The sequence below is a fragment of the Phyllobates terribilis genome, unplaced genomic scaffold (assembly GCF_046119375.1).
Source record: "Phyllobates terribilis strain yellow unplaced genomic scaffold, ASM4611937v1 Scaffold_3__8_contigs__length_932513732, whole genome shotgun sequence".
NCBI classification, from domain to species: Eukaryota; Metazoa; Chordata; class Amphibia; order Anura; family Dendrobatidae; genus Phyllobates; species Phyllobates terribilis.
The window spans coordinates 357,316,210-357,339,554 of NW_027362763.1; the positions used below are offsets into that span (position 1 = coordinate 357,316,210).

A 23,345-nucleotide genomic window follows, 5' to 3' on the forward strand; every position below is an offset into this window, starting at 1 on the left:
GACTGAGGACACCATGAATGTCATGTTGAGTATAAAGTGTGACCTTGTAATCAAGAACTATTTCTGTGGCCTTTTCAATCATGGCTTGAACCGCAGAAATGGCTCTAACACAAGAGGGTGCACCTCTGGCAACAAGATCCAGCCTAGCTGAGTAGTAGGCCACTGGTCTTTGTAGTTGTCTGTTTTTGGGTAATGCAAGCTGCTGTATTGTGACTTTTCTTTCCTTTGTGAAATGTCTGGTGTATTGTGACATGCCATGTCCTAAGAAGACTACCTTCTGGTGATAAACCTGTGGTTTCTTTTTAGAGGTTTGTCATGCACGTTCTGTTAGGGACCACAAAAGTGAGATAGACGACTCCTGACATGAGACTTGATCAGGACAAAGTAATAAATCGTCCACATACTCTAAACTAAAGCATCACAACCTCCAAATATGGAGGAGTCAACAAATTTTCAAAATGAGAAAACATTGCAAAAGTAGACACTATCGGTGAATTCTGAGCACCTTGTGATGGCACCATCCATGTAAATTGTTTATGACCAAGGAAAAATAAATAAATAAAAACAAATAAATGCTGGCAGTCTGGATGCAGAGGCGCGGAAATAATGCATTGTCTAAGTAAATCACCATAAAATGCTTTGATGATTTCTCCAAGAAAAACATTAATTGCATACAGACCCGGCTGCCCAGTATCTATTAAGGAAAAAAATAAAAATTTAAAAATGTGCCTGGAGTTCATTTTAATCATTGAAATAGAACCTCTAAAATTTGAATTTCTGTCATTATAGTTTTTATCTAGTGACTTTCAATAATTAGGATGAAGGGGAAAAAGTAATTCCCAGCTATCTGCTATGTGAGTGGGGGCTGCTGCACTCCTGTCTCCCCCCCACCTTTTTCTATGATAAGGAAAAAAACTTACTCTCTTTGTTCTGCAAGTTTGGATCAACTCCTGCTCTACCCCTTTAGCTACTTGTAACAAATCCCTTGGGTCCTTCCCCCTCCACTCTGGGTGCATTTTTTTTTTACAAGTCCCGCTCTAATTGATTTCTTTAACCCATCCACAAAAGCATCTCCCAATATACGTATATTAAGAGTGTCCCCTGGTAAATATCCCATATCTGTCCAAGTCATGTGTGAAAGGGCAAAATATTTTTCTACAGTCTCATCTTTTTCCGGAGTGATGTCATTTAAAGATAAAGATTGTCCTCTCTGTTTTGTCAATGCCCAATGCTGCAACTTCTTACAATAGTCTTCCCCTGACTCTAATGTCTGTAAATATTTTGTTCCAGGTCTGTCAGTCAGATAGTCTTTTGACGGTCCTGTCTCTTGCTTTATAATATGTGCAGTCATATCTCTTCCTTTTGCGTCTACTAACAATTCTAAATCCTGCCATGTTCAGTTCTATATAACCTGTATCTGCTGAACTTGTCTAGCAAAAGGAGCAGGCTTCTCATCAGGGAAGTTGTTTCATCACCTTGTGAGGGGGGCCATGCCTCGTGTGAGGAGTACTGGTCGTTGGTATGTGAGTGTATCCTCTCAGTCCCCCCCTCTCACTGCTCTCGTGCCCTCTTCCCATCCCATGTAATTGGCTCTGGGGGAGGAGGTGTCCTATCAGCTACCACATGCCTCTTTGTTATAACTCGTAGAATAGGAGCATTTGGGGAGTTTAATTTAGATTTAGTTATCTTGCAATTTGAACAGTTATTTTTCCATCCCAAATACTGTACATGTCCACCGTCCTGGTCCATTATAAGGAGGAGGTACTGTTAATTCTGTCTCATTAAGTCTGTTCAGTCCATTGTCAAAAGCACTCACACAATACTTTTACTTATAGTGGTTTTCTCACACTTTCTGCACTAATTACTTCCAGAGCCAACATTCTCTAACTGCTCAGCTGTCCTGATCATGCTTGCTCTAATGAACAGCCTTCTCTCAAAACACATACAGACCAGACCTCCCTGTGGGGAATTTCAGTCATTTCAACATTCTTTTACTATCCGTTATGGCATCCTTGCCTTCACGTTATCTGAACATTCTACTTTTTGCTGTCTTTCCATTGGGTTTCTGTCTCCATTTACACGACAAGTTTTCCATACTTGCCTCAAAATCAGTGCTAGCACAATATCAACAATAGGCACAAAGCCACGGGTCCAATAGGGAGGCACACAGCCACACATCCTATTATTCTGTAGAGTAGTCAGTCACAAAGCCACAAATGCTACAATACACCCCGTAAATTGTCCATAAGATACCCCTCTGGTGAGATGATCAGTCTCATCAGCCAAATAAGATGCAGCAACAACAATCCTCTAAGTACAAGTACCACTATATCACACTGATCCCATCACATGCACACAGTTCAAAAAGGCATAGGTAACTCTTCCCAGTTCTTGGACTACACTATTAATTGCAAAAATAACTCACCCAGATTGGAGGTGACCAGCTCGCAGTAAAAGTGAAATACAATTGTAAGAATAAGCTTCTTACCTTATGCTGCAGCGTTTGAATTCACTTTTACTGGAGGGTCCTCCTCACTCTTGATCCGGATGGTATAATGCGCGTCTAGTCCCGGGACTTTTCGGCATCAAATTCTGTGAGTGAAATACGCTCTCCTCTATGCCTTCTGAACTCCAAATTAATAAGATTTGTTTTACGAGCGCTCGGGAAATCAATACAGCACAGCCAGGAATGGTGTACTAGAAAAGACTTCTGCTTTATTAACACATGTGACACTTTAAATGGGGTCAGAGACAAAGGAATAGTTCTCTCTGACCTATGAACCAATAGTAACATTAGGGGAGTGAATAGAAATGTGAAACCTCACTGCCCATCAGTGTTACTTGATCACCATTACACAGAAGTTACAAGACAAGATGGATACCACATACTCAAAATGGATTCTTTTCTCTCACAAGAGGAAACACTAACGCCAAGGGCAGCCTCTCCCACAGGCCTAATGTCTTGGGATTCTCCAACCTTCGCTGGACAAAGACCGTCAGGTTGTCTCAAACAACCGCAGCGGGACAGCAATCCGATTTTGTGACTGAGTTCCGGCCTCTGCTTTGCCTGATGAACATGGTCATCCTTCATGGATTCTGTGCAGATAGCTGCCTCTACAGGCTGGGGAACTGGAGGTCTTTGGGAGGACGGAACCTGGTGTGACTGTTTACCTCTACGACTTGCACGTCTGGACTGCCTCTTGAGGTTGGGAAGAGAAGTAGTCTGTGGAGCATTGTCATCCTGTGTTGATTCTGTGTGGGCAGCAGCCTCTTCAGGCTGGGGAAATGGTGGGCTACCTACATGCATCACCCATCGGGACTGCTCCAGGATATTGGGAAGGGAAGCTTTAGCAGGAGCTTCAGGGTTTGGGTCATCGAAGACCATTAGAAGGGCCACCAGGAAGGCCTGCTGGTCAGAGACTATAGGATCCCCTGCTTCCCATAGGGGGGTGATCCAATTCAAGGCATCACCCGCTAGGTAGGAAATCATAAATGCTACTTTAACCCGATCAGTGGGAAAATAGTGAGCATAGAATTTGTAATGCAGCATACATTGCTCCACAAATGCACGGCTTTGTTTTGGATCCCCATAGTACTGTGGTGGATCCGCAGGAACGAGTGCTGATAGTTCCATTTGGGCTGGTGTGTAAATCGCCTGGACTTCAGCTTGAGAAAAAATGTTTCCTTGGTGCACGTATTCGCCAGACAAGGATTCAAATGCCTCCGAGAGCGAAGGGCTGTGGGGCTCAACGAGGACCATGGTCTGAGCTAACTGTTACACTCACGCCCGGACTGACTGGCGTGAGCGTGGTTAGTGGTCCCACTGGGCCACGAACCGAGGAGTGCCTGGAGGGGCATGACTAGGGGCCTCGCCAGATCCGACCACAAACACACAGCGGCTCAATCGACTCCGTGGTCTGAGGAGGGACGTGGGAGGTGGCCCAGGTGCTACTCCAGGTCAGACCCCGGTCACAGCTGTTGTCCCACACTGGGGAATGCAGGAACGGGCAGGCACGGCTATTATGCAGACAGGTGGGTACTGGCAGGCACGGCTGGTATGCAGACAGGCTGGTATGCAGACAGGCGGGTGTTGGCAGGCACAGCTGGTATGCAGACAGCCGGGTATTGGCAGGCATGGCTGGTATGCGGACAGGTGGGTACTGGCAGGCACGGCTGGTATGCGGACAGGCGGGTATTGGCAGGCACGGCTGGTATGCGGACATGCGGGTACTGGCAGGCACGGCTGGTATGCGGACAGGCGGGTACTGGCAGGCATGAACGCAGGCTGGATAGGGACCAGTACAGACTGGGATACAGGAACAGAGCCGCGGGTGCGGTGGACAAGCGGAGCAGAGCAAAACCGAAGGTGCGGTGGACAAGCGGAGCAGAAGGTGCAGACAGGACAGGGCTCTGTTCACATGGAACAGACTGGGAAACACAGGAAGATAGTTAGAACACAGGAGGTAGAAACGGGACAAGCAGAACCAGATACACACAAGGTACTTACAATGAAGTAGCGAGTGGACACAAAACTCACAAACAGAAGTACAGAGACAATGAGTTGGAGTTAGGTGCAGGTTCAGACACCTGCAGGAAAATGGCAGGTATGGACATAGAGACAAACAGGTAACTGGCTAGGACACAGTTCAGACAGGAACTCAACCCGGAACAAGATACAGGAACGAGCCTGGGAACTCAGCCCCCAGAGTGGCGGAAACAGACAAGATACAGGACAGGATCTGGGAACTCAGTTGCACAGAACACACTGAAAGAAAGTGTTGCTCAGACACCTGCTAATGGATGGAGGGGGGTTAAGTATCCAGTGACTCACAGCAATAGGCTGGGGACGCATTAGGAGTGCGCACACTGTAACTTTAAGAATCAGGCAGTAACCGCGCGCCGCTCTAAGCAATCAGACAAGAGACATGCATACAGCAAGTACTGTAGCAAAGTGTGCAGCCTGGACTGATAGGTAAGTTGGCAGTCTTGCATGGTGGGAGATGGTAAGCCATGCCAGCACGCCGCCAGGGATGTTAAAGCATGCGCCATGGACAAAGGATTGGCTTGCACGCACAGGGGAAGAAGCTGTGGTGCCACCCACAGACACTGTTCCTGGACCCTGGAGTTTGGCCCACTTAGTCGGGTGCTTTGCCGCCATGTGCCTGATCATGCTGGTAGTGGCCAGGCTGCTAGTTTTGCTACCCCTGCTGATGCTGGCTTGGCATGTGGCGTAAATGGCCTTTTGGGGGTTATCTGCGGAGTCTTTAAAAGACAACCAGACTTGGGAAGTTGTACTGGCAACTTCCGTTGTGTTGATGTTACGGGGAACGGTTGCTTGCCTTCTGTCTGTGGCCACCACACTGCTTCTTCCTGCCTGTTGTGGTTCTCTGCCTCCCTCCCCCTGTGTGCTGCTGTACTAGCTCTGTATGTACCCCTGCCAGGTTGGATCAGTTACTATATCATCCACCACCTCGTCTTCCACTTCCGCACCCTGTTCCTGCTCCTGACTTTCTGGCAATTGTCTCAACATCATCCACCTCTTGTGACAGTAATTGCATTTTCCCACCGTTGCCTTCATGTGACCGTGGCTACTCCAATATTTGGGCATCACTACATGCGTTCTCCTCTTGACTCGCTTGAAGCTGGCCAGGCGAGAGGCTCAAATCTACAAATGGAAAAGTGCACAGCTCTTCTGAGTGTTATATGTGGGATCAGTTGTCTCCAGGCACTCGGCATGGTGGGAGGAAGGAGGATCAGGGTGAGGAATATACGGTCCAGACTCACGGCTACTGAGACTTGACCATGTGGAAGACAGGGTGGTGGTGGCAAAGTGACTGGAAGCATTATCTGCTATCCAACCAACAACCTTTTGACAGTTCTCTGTGGTGTTCTGCGGTCCCCTAGTAATTGGGACAGGAAGGTCGAGCGACAAGATGTGGGTGTTTGTTGTGGCACAATTTCAGCTTGACCTCGGCCTCTGCATGCACCATCACAATCACGTCCACTTCCTCCATCCGTTGCCCATTTTTAATGGAGGGCAATATTTTCCACATTCACAAGAAATGGCTGATTTTAGAACGCAGTTATGTGATACGTCTGACAAAGAACCACAATTTTAAAGAGCAGGCCTGTAATTTGCTAATACTATTCACAGACGCCTAGTGTGAATAGCTTGACCGACACACTGCAACAGAATGGAAAAGGAGGCCAATATTTTCCACGTTCAGTTTAAATTTATGGATTTTTATCGCTGAAATATGGAACAGATCTGGCTTTATTCTGCAGTGAGAACAAGCAAATGGAGCAGAAAAATGGTGTACTCTGCATTGCCTTTATAGCAAATAACCAGTATTAAGATAAAAAAATTTTTCCCTGGCCCCTGATATCTGGGGCTATGTTTACAAATATCTGTAATTAATACAGCAGCAGACAGAACGTTCAATGGACCCTCTTGTGATGTATCATACACTGCAGTCTGCCACATACACTGCCTGCCTAGTACTGATCATATGCCGCTGGATTAGTCCTCAGGACTGTCCGTTCAGATGGGGATAGATGTGTGTGTGTGTGTGTGTTGTGGAATACCTACACTAACTATAAAGAAGCAAATGTCTCTCTACTCTGCCTGATTCCAGAGTGGCTGTGACGAGCATAGCGGCGCCAGGTCTTGTATAGACCTAATCGCGCTGTGCAGCCAGCCAATCAATGTAATGCCACAACCAACATGGCTACGGCATTACAGTGCATGGAAGGCAATTCCTGCATGTTCATTGGCTCTATAAGGAGCGCCAAACATGCAGGGAGGGGACCAGAGTTCCCGCCTGAGCAACCCGGAAATACACACAGAGCTTGTTGAGCACAATGATGCTCGGACGAATAACAAGCAGTGGCGAGCACATTTGCTCATCCCTAATAATGAACAGATGTATCTTCAGATGTGGGGTTATTCCATGGAGACCAGGTTCACCCTCAACTGTCATAATTATTTTTATTAAAGGTATAATTTTGTATAATATGACCTGCATGCCCATGTAGATGGCTTGGGAGGGTTGATCCTACTGACAGATTCCTTTTTAAGTGACTCGCAGGTAAAATATTCAATTGACTGCACTCATTTTCGCTTTTTTTCACACCCAGACTGCTATAGCTTTTTCCAGTCAATCCTTGTCTCCACAGAATATAGTTGTTAGGCCGCTGTATCTGTCTCTCCTGTAAATCAGGTAACTGGATGCACCGCGCAGATAAACACGAGGCAGGAACAGTCAATGAACTTTTTATTTTCATCGCTATGGCGGGAAATTGCAGTAGTTAGAAACAGTTAAACAGTATGAACAGGGTAATTACAAGTAGATTATACAATGCAGAACATATGAGTTTTAAAGTACACTTAGAACTGCAGTCTCGGGGATTATACTAGTGTTCCTCTGACAGGGGTGATACACCCGTCCCTGTGGGAGTTACTACGTTGGCTCCTCCTGAAGTAATGGCCCTAGCGGGGGTTGCCGGGTTGTCCCGTTAGGCCGGAACTCCTCCTGATAAAGTCTACCTAAACACATTGAGCCTCCTTTGCTCCAATTGACCACCACCCTGTCTGCTGTCCTGGCCCAGCCCGACTCCTGTACCATACGACAGTGCTGGAAGCGATGGCCCGGCTCACTCGTGTCGTCCTTCTGTTTTCGCAGGTGTCCTCTTCCGGGTGGAGTCTGTTCAGGGGTGTTCAGTGCTTGACCGACTGCGGTCTCCCGGCTCTGGGGAGAAGAGGGCTGGGCTCCGTATCTTGACCGATGCAGGTCTGGGATTTGGTTCTTGACTGGCGTAGTTGGCGCTCCGGATCTTATCTGGTGTCATCTTGGTCTTATCAGCAAGCAGTCAGCACTCTGCTGGCACATGTTTCCTGCTGCAGCCTTTCACTCTGGCTGCAGCATCTTCTCCTATGCACAGCTGCACCTTGCGCTGTTTTGGCGCCAAAGCATCCTGCGATTTGGCACACAGTGCTTTCATATCCAGGAACTTTGTCATTCAAGGCACCTGACCAGATCTGGCACAAGAACTAGCTCCCCCTGCAATTTTTCTGGTGGAAACTGGTAACGCATGGTTTCGTCCAGCCAGCAGATGGCAGTTTTTCCTCATCATGCAGGGACTCTTCAGAGACGCAATAGTTTCCTCTTACACTCCGCTGGCACTATGTATTACTCCTCTTTCCTCTTTTCGACATGGACTATATATGTGAGTAGACACCAGTGTCCTCAAAGAATGGCAACACAGGCTGCATGTAGCTTCCAGACTGCAGGCTGTGCACCCTTGTTCAAGGAATACTTCCACTGTAACTGGTTACATATAAGTATGTATGGAGTGCACTGCTACTTTTAAAAAACTGGGTTAATTTGCGCTGCCCTGCGGGCCAAGGTGATTAGATCTTAGGTATTAGCAGGTATATGAGAGCAGCTAAATTACAACATGAATAGATTGGTAAAAAAGGACAATGACAATTTAATATTGAAATTTAAAAGGTCAATAAGTACAAAATATTAAAATGTGTAGAGGCAATAACAATAATTGAAATAAATAAGTAGGTATCGGTGTAGAATAAAAGGTGCAAGGTAAGTCCTCGACAGGTCCTGGTTAGTCAGCTGGTTAGCAGTTCGTAGGAGTCCGCTTGTAGGTAGTAGGAAGTGGGGACCAAAGTTTTGGGTTAGAGTTCAGTAGCTGGGTCTAGGAGAAATGGGGGAGGGGGAAATTAATATAGGGAAAGTAACTGGTATAGTGGCTGAATAGAGATGAATGGTAGTTACCTAGGGTACTAGGTTTGATGGAAGCACTCAAGTGGCAGGATGCCGTATGAGGACACTCTGAAAGGTATAAACAAGGAGAATCAGTATCAATGCTGGCAAGCAAATGAGTAGAGTGTAAATAGTAGTTACCGGTATAGGTGGATATAATCCTTGATGGGTAGAATGAAGAGTGGGCCAGCTAATGGATGCTAAGAGGTTCTTTGGAGACCTGTATGGATGGGAGAATACAAGGTGAAAATAGGGATGAGATTGTTGATTCTTAATAATGGAGGTGGAGGTTATTACTTGCTTGAATGGAGGACGTGTGTGGCCCCAAAAGTAGGGGCGCGCTCCTAGGTGGCAACAGGATCAGTGACCTGGCTGGGAGGGGGGTGGGACCCCCAAGGTCCAATTTGCTGTTCTGATCAATAGGATGATGCTTGGATCACTAGGTGATCTGAGCAGGGAATGAGGATGGAGGTCAGAACTGGCACTGAATGATGGTTAAGTAAATGTAGAGGTAGGTACTGGGGAGCTTGGAACTAATGAGGATAAAATGCGGGGGGGGGGAAGAGAGCCGACTATATTGGGTGTTTATGATAGGCTTGAGCGTCGGAGGTTCTGCGGCTTACCTCCTTGGTGGAAGAGATCTTTGAAGAGAGGGTGCTGTAGTAGAGAGCGCGCGTTTCCTGAATGATTGTGGTGAAGCTTGATGGTAGGAGGTTGTGGGGCTTACCTTCTGGGCAATGAAGGGGGAAGTCTGCGTCTTGCGGGTGTCCGTCTGAACGGAGATGAAAGGGCGGTTCTTACCTCCGTTCCTTGGGTGGAGTCCCCCGGGTGGGTAGCTGGAGAGGAGGATGGGCGGGGGATGCAGGAGCAGAGTCCCGGCCGACGACTACTGCTCTGTACCTTACCGCGCGTGTAGTTGTGGAGCGGATGCAGGACCTAGGAGGACCTGATGTGACGTCACAGTCACGTGTAGGCCACGTGATTCAATGAAAGACGGTGTGGCAGAAGGACCAATTCCTACTAGTTTCGAAAGCTCCGGCTATCTTCATCAGCGATGGTCGTTCTTCTGCCCATGGTCCTTTTTATACTTGATGGTTGATTGATAGATGTATCAATAGGGAAAACGCTGAAAGAGCTGTCAGTGGTCGTTAAAAGCAAAGATTTCTATCTCTGCATTAAGTCCCTTAGGTTTCAAGGTGTCCAATTCAAAGATCCAAAAACTTTCTCTTTGACATAATTTTTATGTGGTTGCCTTTTCTCCAACTTTTTTGGAACAGTCTCTAAGCCGGCTATTTTGGTTCCTGTAATTTTTCCTCAGTGTATTTCAGCATAATGAACCGAAAGGGGGTGTCCTTGAAATTGGTTTGTAATGTTCCTTAGATGTTCATTTATGTGTTTAAACTTAGGACGTGTGGTACGTCCTATGTATACCTTATCGCATGGACATTTTAAGAAGTAGATGACACCAGATGTGGAACATGTAATAAAGTCGTTAATTGTGTATTCCTTTTGTGGTGTGGTGATGTTTTTGTTTGGACGTGAGTGAATGTTTGCAGGCTTTACATTTTCTACATGGAAAAAAGCCTTTCAAGTTTTTTGTGAGTGTATTGGAGTAGTTATAGTGCTTGGGTGGATTGCGCACAGAAGGAGCAATTAGGTTGCCCAAATTTTGGGCTTTTCTAAAGACGAATCTTGGGGTTTGCGCTAATTTGCCCCCCAAGATTTTATCGTCTCTAAGTAAGTCCCAATGTTTTGTTACAATTTTACGAATAAAGTGAGTGTTTGAGTTGTATTGTAAAATTATAGGAATGTCTATAATTGTATCGTTGTCAGTGGATTTGGGTCTGGGCTCTTTGTCTTTCAGTAGCCTACTCCTAGGGATTTTCTGGATTGTGTTTTTTGTAGTTTCCAAAAATGTGGCCTGGTACCCCTTTTCCAAGAATTTTTTTGTGAGAGCATTTGCTTCAATTTCGAAGTCTTGAGATAGAGAGCAGTTTCGGTGGAGCCTAGTATATTGACTTTGTGGTATATTAAGCAACCATTATGGTAGATGGCAGCTGTTTAATGGGATGAAGCTGTTAGCGTCTGTGGGTTTGGAGTAGGTTCGGGTTTGTAGACGTCCTTTGTCAATGTATATATCTTGGTCTAAGAAGTTAATTTGGTTGGGACTAATATGAGATGTGAATTCCAAATAATATTCGTTTTTATTAATATCTAGCAGGAACTGGTTGAGTGACATTTTGTCCCCTGACCAGATGAATATGATGTCGTCAATGAATCTATACCAGAGGACCAGGTTTGTGCGTAGTGTGCCTCCAGAGTAGATGGCGGTCTCTTCCCATCTACCTACGTATAAATTGGCATAACTGGGGGCAAACCTGGTCCCCATTGCGGTGCCCCATTGCTGGGTATAGTAGTGCTCATCGTGTAAAAAATAGTTGTGTGTCAAAGTGAAGTACATACAGTCCTTTAGGAATGAGATTTGTTCTGGTGGTGTTTGACTGGAATGGGATAAGTAGTTGTCGGCTGATTCACATCCTTTATCATGTTGTATAACCGTGTAGAGAGCAGTAATGTCCAGGGTAGTTGTAATAAATGTTTGCTGTCCTTAATATACGAAGGGAGTTTGTAGACAAGGTTTTGGAGGTGATGGTCCACAAATCTTGATAGATTAGAGGTGAGGCATTGTATGCCAGATATAATGGGTCTCCCTGGAGGATTAGGAAGGGATTTATGGATCTTGGGTAGATAATAAAAAACGGCAGTCCTTGGATGGGTGATATTGATATAATCAAACTCCTGCTTTTTTAAGCTTCCAAAAGAATACCATTTCTGATATCCGCCACCTGAGTGATAAAAATTTAAGAATAATCTTACCAAGCCAGAGCAAAAAGCTATAAAACAACTGCAAAACAATAAAAATATTGTTATCAGGCCTACTGATAAAGGAGGCAGCATTGTCATTCTGGACTAGCCACTACCAGCTTGAAGCCGCCCGTATCCTAAATGACACACGCACTTACAAAATCGTAAAGAAAGACCCCACTAACGCTTATAAACTCGAATTAAAGGACCTAACAGCAAAAGGCCTAGAATTCGGATATATAAACAAACAGGAGTTTAATTATATCAATATCACCCATCCAAGGACTGCCGTTTTTTATTATCTACCCAAGATCCATAAATCCCTTTCTAATCCTCCAGGGAGACCCATTATATCTGGCATACAATGCCTCACCTCTAATCTATCAAGATTTGTGGACCATCACCTCCAAAACCTTGTCTACAAACTCCCTTCGTATATTAAGGACAGCAAACATTTATTACAACTACTGCAGAAAATCGTTTGGAAGGACAACTATATACTGGGTACCCTGGACATTACTGCTCTCTACACGGTTATACAACATGATAAAGGATGTGAATCAGCCGCCTACTACTTATCCCATTCCAGTCAAACACCACCAGAACAAATCTCATTCCTAAAGGACTGTATGTACTTCATTTTGACTCACAACTATTTTTTACACGATGAGCACTACTATACCCAGCAATGGGGCACCGCAAGGGGGACCAGGTTTGCCCCCGGTTATGCCAATTTATATGTAGGTAGATGGGAAGAGACTGCCATCCACTCTGGAGGCACACTACGCACAAACCTGGTCCTCTGGTATAGATTCATTGACGACATCATATTCATCTGGTCAGGAGAAAAAAGTGTCACTCAACCAGTTCCTGCTAGATATTAATAAAAATGAATATTTGGAATTCACATCTCATATTAGTCCCAACCAAATTAACTTCTTAGACCTAGATATATACATTGACAAAGGACGTCTACAAACCCGAACCTACTCCAAACCCACAGACGCTAACAGTTTCATCCCATTAGACAGCTGCCATCTACCATAATGGTTGCTTAATATACCACAAAGTCAATATATTAGGCTCCACCGAAACTGCTCTCTATCTCAAGACTTCGAAATTGAAGCAAATGCTCTCACAAAAAAATTCTTGGAAAAGGGGTACCAAGCCACATTTTTGAACACTACAAAAAAACAGAATCCAGAAAATCCCTAGGAGTAGGCTACTGAAAGACAAAGAGCCCAAACCCAAATCCACTGACAACGATACACTTATAGACATTCCCATAATTTTACAATACAACTCAAACACTCACTTTATTCGTAAAATTGTAACAAAACATTGAGACTTACTTAGAGACGATAAAATCTTAGGGGGCAAATTAGCGCAAACCCCAAGATTCGTCTTTAGAAAAGCCCAAAATTTGGGCAACCTAATTGCTCCTTCTGTGCGCAATCCACCCAAGCACTATAACTACTCCAATACACTCACAAAAACTTGAAAGGCTTTTTTCCATGTAGAAAATGTAAATCCTGCAAACATTCACTCACGTCCAAACAAACAAACATCACCACACCACAAAAGGAATACACAATTAACGACTTTATTACATGTTCCACATCTGGTGTCATCTACTACTTAAAATGTCCATGCGATAAGGTATACATAGGACGTACCACACGTCCTATGTTCAAACGCATACATGAACATCTAAGGAACATTACAAACCAATTTCAAGGACACCCCCTTTCGGTTCATTATGCTGAAATACACGGAGGAAAAATTACAGGAACCAAAATAGCCGGCTTAGAGACTGTTCCAAAAAAGTTGGAGAAAAGGCAACCACATAAAAATGATGTCAAAGAGAGAAAGTTTTTGGATCTTTGAATTGGACACCTTGAAACCTAAGGGACTTAAAAGCAAAGATTTCTATCTCTGCATTAACGACCACTGACAGCTGTTTCAGCGTTTTCCCTATTGATACATCTATCAATCAACCATCAAGTATAAAAAGGACCATGGGCAGAAGAACGACCATCCCTGATGAAGAAAGCCGGAGCTTTCGAAACTAGTAGGAATTGGTCCTTCTGCCACACCGTCTTTCATTGAATCACGTGGCCTACACGTGACTGTGACGTCACATCAGGTCCTCCTAGGTCCTGCATCAGCTCCACAACTACACGCGCGGTAAGGTACAGAGCAGTAGTAGTCGGCCGGGACTCTGCTCCTGCATCCCCCGCACATCCTCCTTTCCAGCTACCCACCCGGGGGACTCCACCCAAGGAACGGAGGTAAGAACCGCACTTTCATCTCCGTTCATATGGACACCCGCAAGACGCAGACTTCCACCTTCATTGCCCAGAAGGTAAGCCCCACAACCTCCTACCATCAAGCTTCACCACAATCATTCAGGAAACGCGCGCTCTCTACTACAGCACCCTCTCTTCAAAGATCTCTTCCACCAAGGAGGTAAGCCGCAGAACCTCCGACGCTCAAGCCTATCATAAACACCCAATATAGTTGTCTCTCTTTCCTCATCCCCGCATTTTATTGTCATTAGTTCCAAGCTCCCCAGTACCTACCTCTACATTTACTTAACCATCATTCAGTGCCAGTTCTGACCTCCATCCTCATTCCCTCCTCAGATCACCTAGTGATTCAAGCATCATCCTATTGATCAGAACAAAGCAAATTGGACCTTGGGGGTCCCACCCCCTCCCAGCCAGGTCACTGATCCTGTTGCCACCTAGGAGCGCGCCCCTACTTTTGGGGCCACACACGTCCTCCATTCAAGCAAGTAATAACCTCCACCTCCATTATTAAGAATCAACAATCAATCTCATCCCTATTTTCACCTTGTATTCTCCCATCCATACAGGTCTCCAAAGAACCTCTTAGCATCCATTAGCTGGCCCACTCTTCATTCTACCCATCAAGGCTTATATCCACCTATACCGGTAACTACTATTTACACTCTACTCATTTGCTTGCCAGCATTGATACTGATTCTCCTTGTTTATACCTTTCAGAGTGTCTTCATACGGCATCCTGCCACTTGAGTGCTCCCATCAAACCTAGTACCCTAGGTAACTATCATTCATCTCTATTCAGCCACTATACCAGTTACTTTCCCTATATTAATTCCCCCCTCCCCCGTTTCTCCTAGACCCAGCTACTGAACTCTAACCCAAAACTTTGGTCCCCGCTTCCTACTACCTACAAGCGGACTCCTACGAACTGCTAACCAGCTGACTAACCAGGACCTGTCGAAGACTTACCTTGCACCTTTTATTCTACACCGATACCTACTTATTTCAATTATTGTTATTGCCTCTACACATTTTAATATTTTGTACTTATTGTCCTTTTAAATTTCAATATTAAATTGTCATTGTCCTTTTTTACCAATCTATTCATGTTGTAATTTAGCTGCTCTCATATACCTGCTAATACCTAAGATCTAATCACCTTGGCCCGCAGGGCAGCGCAAATTAACCCAGTTTTTTATCCAGGTTTCAATTTCTGACACCTTCTGGACAGGTAGTGGCTCCTGTTCTAAAATTTGCTGCATACCCTTAGGACCACCTACTAGCGCCACCGACTGCTGCTCATTTACCACTGCTACTTTTACACCAACTCTTAGGATGGCTTCACATACAGTTGTCTTGGTACATGTGCTATCCAATATTTTGCAGATAGACAGTGGCGTAACTCAAAGCTTGTGGGCCCCAGTGAAAAATCTCCAACAGTGCCGCCATCTATCACGGATTTTTATTAGTATTGGTTTTCTCAAAGTGGCCTAAGGTACCTTTTGGGCCCCTTAGATTTCCAAGCCTGGGTGCGACTGCAACCCCTGCACCCACTATGGTTACGCCGTGGTGGATAAATCATGGACCCATTGGAATGATTGTGCTTTTTCACGTGTGTGTGTGTGTTTGTTTTTTTGTAGATCGCTTGTCTGCCACAGACACAAAGTGGAAACGTCCTATTTTAATTACATGTTGAAAAGAACAAAGATTGTAAAAACTGACAATTGTGTCCACCACCCTGAAAAAATTACTGACCTTTTTTTAACTTATGAGAAAAAAAGAACATGAAGCCTTACCAGACACTTGTCTTCAGATTGCTGTGATGTCGATAATGCTGGTGATTTATTTGTGCATTTTTTTTTACAAAGGAGAACCTATTCTTCAGCAGCATAAAATAAATCTACGGTTTCCGTAAAGAAATTCTGTACGTCTCTAACGTAATCCCATATGACATTCACACTAAGTTGTCGATGAAATAACTAAATATGCACATCTTTATCTGAGTAATTAGAAACCATAACTCCATGATTTTTTTCCCTTTGACTATTTCCTGATAGATTTTAGGATCACCCCACGAGGATGAATGTTATCTGGATACTTCTGGTTTTACTGTTGGGTCTGTTTAGTATTCAATTCATGAAACTTCGTCAAGCTGCTGCTTTACTGCCACCTGGACCAACTCCGTTACCCATTGTTGGAAATCTTTTTGCAATCAAATTTCAGTTTCATCATAGGACTCTAATGAAGGTAAGTAAGATGAGTCAAATATGGTTGCATTAATTTTTTTAAATAGGATTTTCGTTTTATCTATTTTTATTTAGAAAAATAAAACAAAACCTTTAAATTGCTTTTTACCTTTAACCCCTTTAAACTCCCCCTCCCCCAGCCTATTTTCACCTTCCTGACGAGGACAAATTTTACAATTCTGTCAAGTGTCACTTTGTGATAACTCTGGAATCAGTGATTCTGAGGGTTTTTTTTTTTGTTTTTTTTTTAAATATTTGTGAAAAAATAGGAATATTGACAAAAAATGTCATGGTTCTCAAACTTTAATTTTTATGCCCTTAAACCAGATAGTTATACCAAACAAAATAATTATTAATAACATTAACCACATGTCTACGTTACTTAAGCATAATTTTTTTTTTTTAAACTGTACCCCTCAAAGTGCTCAAATCCACATTCAATAAGTTTATTAACCCTTCAGATGCATCACAGGAAAAAATGAAAATTAACTTTTTCTCTCAATGTTGATTTATCCCCAAATTTTTCATTTTCACAAGGGTAACAGGAGAGAAAGGACCAAATAATTTTTTTTATGGGCGGAAAACTACTGTTTGGGCACATGGTAGGGCTCGGAACTGAAGGAGCGCCATTTTGACATTTGGTTACTATAATAAAGGAAGAAAGGGAGTCAGCTCACTGAAGACGTAGTAACAGGATACAGCTGGTAGTCTCGCACAGATTAGCCCGGGACCAGGCTTATACCTCTGAGACAAAGAAAAGGCATTCCAGCGAGGCAGCAAGTAGATAAAATCCAAGATTTATTGAAGATTCCGTTAAAAAGATGGCAGTACATCCAGGGGCACAATAACCAATTCGATTCAGCTTTAGCAAGCCTCACTCATGGTTACATACGGCATGTCAGAGCTAACAATTAGAGATGAGTGAACATGTTCAGAAAACTTTCGCTATTAATAAATATTCAAATAAAAATAAACACATTATACTCATCTACACCTAATCCCCGATACCCTTGTCCCCTGAAATAAAGAAAAAATAATAAACCACCATATTCCTCATCTGTCCTGCGCAATCCAATTACATCTCCCGATGTGGAAAGAGAAATTTTAAATAGTGTCCACTGCGCTGGTCCACTGAGGTCAGGTAATTGACAAAAGAGAGGAAGTACTTTTAAATAGGTTTTATTATTTTAAAACTGGTAAAAACGTATTGTATTGTGTGCATAGACACATAGTCTTATTTGATTTCTCCAATCGGTCGCGGAAGGTGGGGGGGGCGAGATGTTGGGGTGGTGTGGGGTCCAGGGCCGGTATTGACCTGCAAGGAATGATTCTAAGACCTGTTAGTAGATCCATTTTAGGTAGGTTGGTTCTAGACAGGGAGGTATTGTTGATTGTCAGCTACGTACCTGATAGTGTTTCTGGATGACTGAGGGGAATAGTTTAACAGATGAATGTCCAGGAAGAGGGTGCATCCTGTTGCAAGATACTTCTACAAGGATAAATAGGAGACAGAAGATATTAATTAGGGCAAGGAGCAATCTATATGCTTGATGGGACATTACGGGTGGAAATATTTGTGGTAAACCTAAGCAAGTAGTCCGGTGTCCTGCTTGTAGGTACCAGGTGTTCTTAAATATGGTGTGGACCCTTATGAGATGGTGTCCTTGAGATGATATATCTGCAATATACTGAAAGATTATTATGAGTAAACACCTGTTGTAAATCAGGAAGCATGAGACATGAATAGGAATACTGTACTATCAATGCACTAGGTTAATGCTTAAATGGGTAATTGTACCCTAGTTTTAGTCTTCCAGAACCTTTTTGATGGCACTAGTCACACTAACGGTACTGTAGTTAGCTCAGTGATTGGCCGGAGCTCTGTTGACTGCGATAATCCAGTGATGTCATTGTTTAGAGTGTCCCAGAATGTAGGCGAGAGTAAAAACATTTGAAAAGCGCTTTGAATAACCGTAATTACAGACCTGCACTTAGTGGCGTATGGTCCAATTAAGGATTTGTTGGTGATACAGAGGTGTACCTTGTTAGGATGGCGGCCTTCCAGCATTGACCGCAGGTAGTGCCTGTTCCCTGGTCTGAATCCCACGGAGGCTGATTGGCGGTGGTTGCTTACGGTACAGCTGATGTCTGGGGAGGAGGTGAGTGTAGAGGGTGCCGGAGACTCCGACACGGTCATGCGCTGCTTACTTGGCGCGCTCAGAGCAGGGGGACCTGCATGACGTCAGTCACGTGCGATCACGTGACTAGTCTGGGCAGAGAGAAGGCAGGACCATTACACGTTCCTAAAACAATCGCCTGTGTCCCACGGTAAGCTTTTTACCGCGTGCCACAGCTGCGGGATCACGCTGACATCTGACAGTGTGATCCCGCAGCGCTCTGACCGGCGGTAATTGTTACTGCCGATCAAAGCCTCTACTTCTTGCTCTGTCACGCTTATGACAGCGTGGGAAACCATGGTTGTTCGGGGCCCCATTCAGGTTTGTGTTCGGGTGCCCTAACACGAACCTTTTTTGATGTTCGGGTAAAGTCGACGAACCCGAATATCAAAAGGTTCGCTCATCTCTAATAACAATACATATGCTAAAAAAAACACATCACATGCCAAATGTGATCCAATTAAATAAGTGCACCTTAATTTGTGCACCTGTGAAGACCTGTTGAAGATGGCACCAAAAAAATGCATGATTAGAACACCCGGGATGTGGGGGGAGGGAGGGAATATTTATAGCAAAAGAAACCTACTAATATTGCAAAAACAGATTTTGCCTCACAGTGAGACCTATTGGGGTTCTAGTATTTAAAATAAAAATCCGAAAGGATTCCCTGTTTAAAATTTTCCTTTTGAAATTGTCCTTCCTATTAGGTTTATGAATCTTCTCAATACCTTTGAACAAGAATGAGGACAAATTACCTTTATTTTTCCTGTGCAAAGTAATGTGACACTGCGGAGATATTTAAAGCCATAGTGCTTGTAGCATCCGACATATGCCTCCTAATGCGTATATTTAGGTTGCCAATAGTACACCCAACATATGGGATATGACCGTGTGCAGTCTATGAGATAATTAACACCAGTGGTATTACAATTAATAAAATGCTTGATGTTAAATGTCTGACCTGTAGATGAGGATACAAACTTTTTTGATTTGTGCGCAAAGGTCACAAGTGACGCATTTGGTGTTACAGCACTTTAAATGTCGTGTTTTTGTTTTTGTTGTTTTTTTTATGAAAGCCACAACTCTGGATTTTCTAGTATTTTGTTGAAATAGACTAGGGGATAAGATTGACCCTAATGTTGGTGCCTTTTTGCAACATTAATAATGTCGGTATATTGTAAAATATTACTTTAGTATCTTGGTACACAATGGGTAGGTATTTTTTCATTATATGAATAATATCATGATACTGACGCCTATATTGAGTTGAGAAGGTAATAAAATTATTCCTTTTTAGCGTGGTTAGCGTTTTGCATATTTTTTTTTCATTCTTTTCAAATGAGTATTCACCAATCTGCTTTCAATGGTGATCAGATTATCCGTAAACGTATCATTGTGTTCTGATAAATCATATTGCTTGATTTCTGATATTTGCTTTAAGGCATTGTTCAGATGTCTCTCTATAACCCCTGTTTTTCAGTCTACAAAACACCTTATCAGCCTCCTTAGTAAAGTCCTCTGTTTTAGTACAGTTTCTCCTAATACGGATTAGTTCTCCTATAGGGATATTTTTTAATAATGTGCAGTGTAGGACATGATTCAGCTTGACGAATAGAATTGCAGTCAGAGGGTTTTTGATATGGGGATACAACAACATTACTGTCACCCAGGGGGAGATATAGGGGACTCGGTACCCGGGCCTTTTTACCTTGCTTAGGATGTCATGGCAGTCGGCTCCCGGGTCCGTACTCTGGGTCTCTCTTTGAAAAGGGGTTTTAGTATACAGTTTGTCTCGTGACGCCACCTGTGGTTTCCGGTAATGGTTACCGGCAATGCTGCAGACCTCCGGGGGTGATGAGATGGCAGCTGGGATGTTTCTGCTCCCCACAGGCGGAGCGGGCCCCCGGGGCAGTGTAGGTGCAGATGGTGGTGATGCTGGGGCTTGCAGTGCAGGAGAGATGGCGCAGCAGAATAACTGACGGAGGCAGTGCAGTCATCCGAGTTTTACTCCTAGTTAGTGTTGAGCGATACCTTCCGATATCGGGAAATATCGGAACGGATTGGATCGGACCGATACTTTTGGGGTATCGGATATCGCCGATTCCGATTCCGGAACCCAATGCAAGTCAATGGGACAGAAATATCGGAATAAAAATAAACCCTTTCTTTCCTTGTAGGTTAATTCTACATGAAGGAAAACAACTAAGAATAATGTAGAATGTATTGGGGGAGGTGGGGGAGACAATAAAGGCATAGAGGTTTAGCCCAATCAAATGGAATAGCTGGAATTAATATTTTTTTTAAGACTTTCTGAGTTACGGAAATATTGACGGAAATATTGACTATGTTAAGCTTTTTTATATTTTGTCAGATATTTATGTTTCACTACTTCCATGCTCTTCACCTTCTTTTTTACTTCTCCCACACTTTCTCCTTCATCATCCTCAGCATCAGCATCTTTTTCATCAACTTCTTCTTCACCTTCTTCATCTTCTTTTTCTTCACCTTCTTCGTATTATTCTTTTTTTTTTACTTCTTCATATTCTTCTTATTCAACTATTATTCTTCTTCATCTTCTTCATATTCTTCTTCTTCATAATATTCTTATTTGTGACAGGCATTCCTGTAGTTATCTATAAAAGTTTGAACATTACACCTTTTGTTCTGCCCGTCACAAAAGATTTACAACAGGATTTGTCCGCGTTCAGTTTGGCCTGCAGCAGCAGGTCTTTTCCAGGGGCACCACGAGGAGGAACGGACTCACCCCCATACACTGCTTAGTTATCTTCTGCTTATAATTTAGATAATATATTTTGCTCTGATTTTTAGTCTTATGCTTAATGTTCTTCCGCTTTTTGTTCTGCAGCTTCTTGTACTTCTGCTTCTTGGTTTTCTGTCTCTTGTTCTTCTGTATCTTGGTGGTTGTCTTCTCTTCTTTGTCCTCTTGGTCAACTTCTTCAGGGTCATCTTCTTGGTCTTCTTTGGGGTGGTCTTCGGGGTCCTCGTCTTCAGGGTCCTCGTCTTCGGGGTCCTCGTCTTCTTCGGGGTGGTCTTCAGGGTTTCCGTCTTCAGGGTCCTCGTCAAGGAGATCCAGAGTGATTACCAAGAACCATTTCAAAAAGCTTGAACTTGGAAATGTAGCAGAAGGTACAAGAAGGCTGAGGAACTGCCGAGAACCAGCTGATGGTACTGGAACCCGGATGGGTAGCAGAAGGTACAAGAGCCAATGGAACTACCGAGGACCAGCTGACGGTACTGGAACTCGGTTACTAAGCAGGAGGTACCTGTGCCAGAAAGCACTACCAAGGACCTGCAGACGTTGGTGGAACTTGGATACCGAGAAGGAGGCACCTAAGCCAAAGGCAATGCCGAGAACCAGCAGATGGTACTGGAACCCGGATGGGTAGCAGAAGGTACAAGAGCCAATGGAACTACCGAGAACCAGCTGACGGTACTAGAACTCGGTTACTAAGCAGGAGGTACCTGTGCCAGAAAGCACTACCAAGGACCAGCAGATGTTGGTGGAACTTGGATACCGAGAAGGAGGCACCTAAGCCAAAGGCACTGCCGAGAACCAGCTGACGGTACTGGAACTCGGATGGGTAGCAGAAGGTACCCATGAAAAAAAAAGTTGCAAGGCCGCTTGCCGGCCTGAGTTACCGAAACCCACAGTCCTACAGGGGGTGCTTGTCCTATTTGCACTATGGAACCAGCCTTCATTGCCAGATCCCGCAGTCCACATAGGAGTCCCCTAAACTGCAGGCACCATAGAGTCGGCTAACCCGACTGCAACACGACAGGACAACGCATTGGAGGCAAAGTGACGTTGACACTACCCGGAAACAGCTGGCGTACTGGAACCAGGCTGGGCAGGAGGGAGTACCCGTGCCAAAGACACTGCTGGGAAACAGCTGGCGGTGCTGGAACCCAGGGTAAATACTAAAAACAGAGTGGAGCCAGAGGCCTAATTGGAGCAAGTTTAAAATCAGTAGTAGTGTGAATGTGGACAGAGCCGGAGAAATTGCCGTACGCACAGCAGGGGAACAGCTGACGTTACTGAACCCCAATAACACGGCAGCAAGTGTTGACTGTGCAGACGGCACTTCTGAGCAGCAACTGGCGGTGTTGGAGCTCAGGGATTACAGTTCAGGTGGTAGAAACACAACAGGAGACCTGGATACTGTTGCCAACCAATTATTTATTCTGGAAGAGGACTGGCAAATTCATGCGAGATCTAGGCCTTGTTCATTTTGAGAAAAGTAAGCTGGTCAACGTTATCGGAAGATAGTCGCATGCGACGGTCTGTTAGTACACCACCTGCGGCACTAAAGACGCGTTCCGATAATACACTAGCAGCAGGGCAAGCTAGCACCTCCAATGCATACTGGCTAAGCTCTGGCCATGTATCCAGCTTACAGACCCAAAACTTGAAGGGGGAAGAGCCGTCTGGGAGTACACTGAGAGGACAAGACATGTAGTCTGTCACCATCTGACGGAAACGTTGCCTCTTGCTGACTGGAGCCGTCTGTGATGGTGTAGACATTTGTGACGGCGGGGACACAAAACTTTTCCACATTTGGGCCATACTAGTCTTGCCTTGTGCTGAGGCGCTGCTTCTGCTCCCTCTTTGTGCCGAGCTTCCTCCACTGCCTCGACGCACTGAGATGCTTTGTAAAGCACTAGCAGCACTGCTCTCGGGTGGAATGGAGAACATGATGGAATGCACCAGTGCGTCTTGGTACTCCCGCATTTTACGCTCCCGGTTCAACGGTGTTATGAGGCTTTGTAAGTTGTCCCGGTAGCGAGGATCTAGGAGGGTGGACACCCTATAATCAGCCGTGTTGAGAATGTGGGCGATGCGGCGGTCGTTTCTCAGGCACTGCAGCATGAAATCAACCATGTGCTGCAGACTGCCAACTGGACAAGAAACGCTGTCCCCTGCTTGAGGAGTGATCTCTGCCTGCTCTG

General features: G+C 44.4%; 1 protein-coding gene across 3 annotated transcripts in view; it reads left to right on the plus strand.

Moving 5' to 3' along the window:
• LOC141259389 (cytochrome P450 2J2-like) overlaps nt 1–23,345 on the plus strand; it is a 263,707-nt gene that overhangs the window by 38,638 nt on the left and 201,724 nt on the right. For 2 of the 3 annotated variants that reach the window (XM_073675295.1, XM_073675297.1), the window contains exon 2: nt 16,012–16,201. The exons of the other annotated variant lie outside the window; for it this stretch is intronic. In XM_073675295.1, the coding sequence (XP_073531396.1) occupies nt 16,034–16,201 (168 nt within the window). In that variant the 5' untranslated portion in view covers nt 16,012–16,033. The remainder of the gene's footprint in view (nt 1–16,011; nt 16,202–23,345) is intronic. 3 annotated transcript variants of the gene reach the window in all.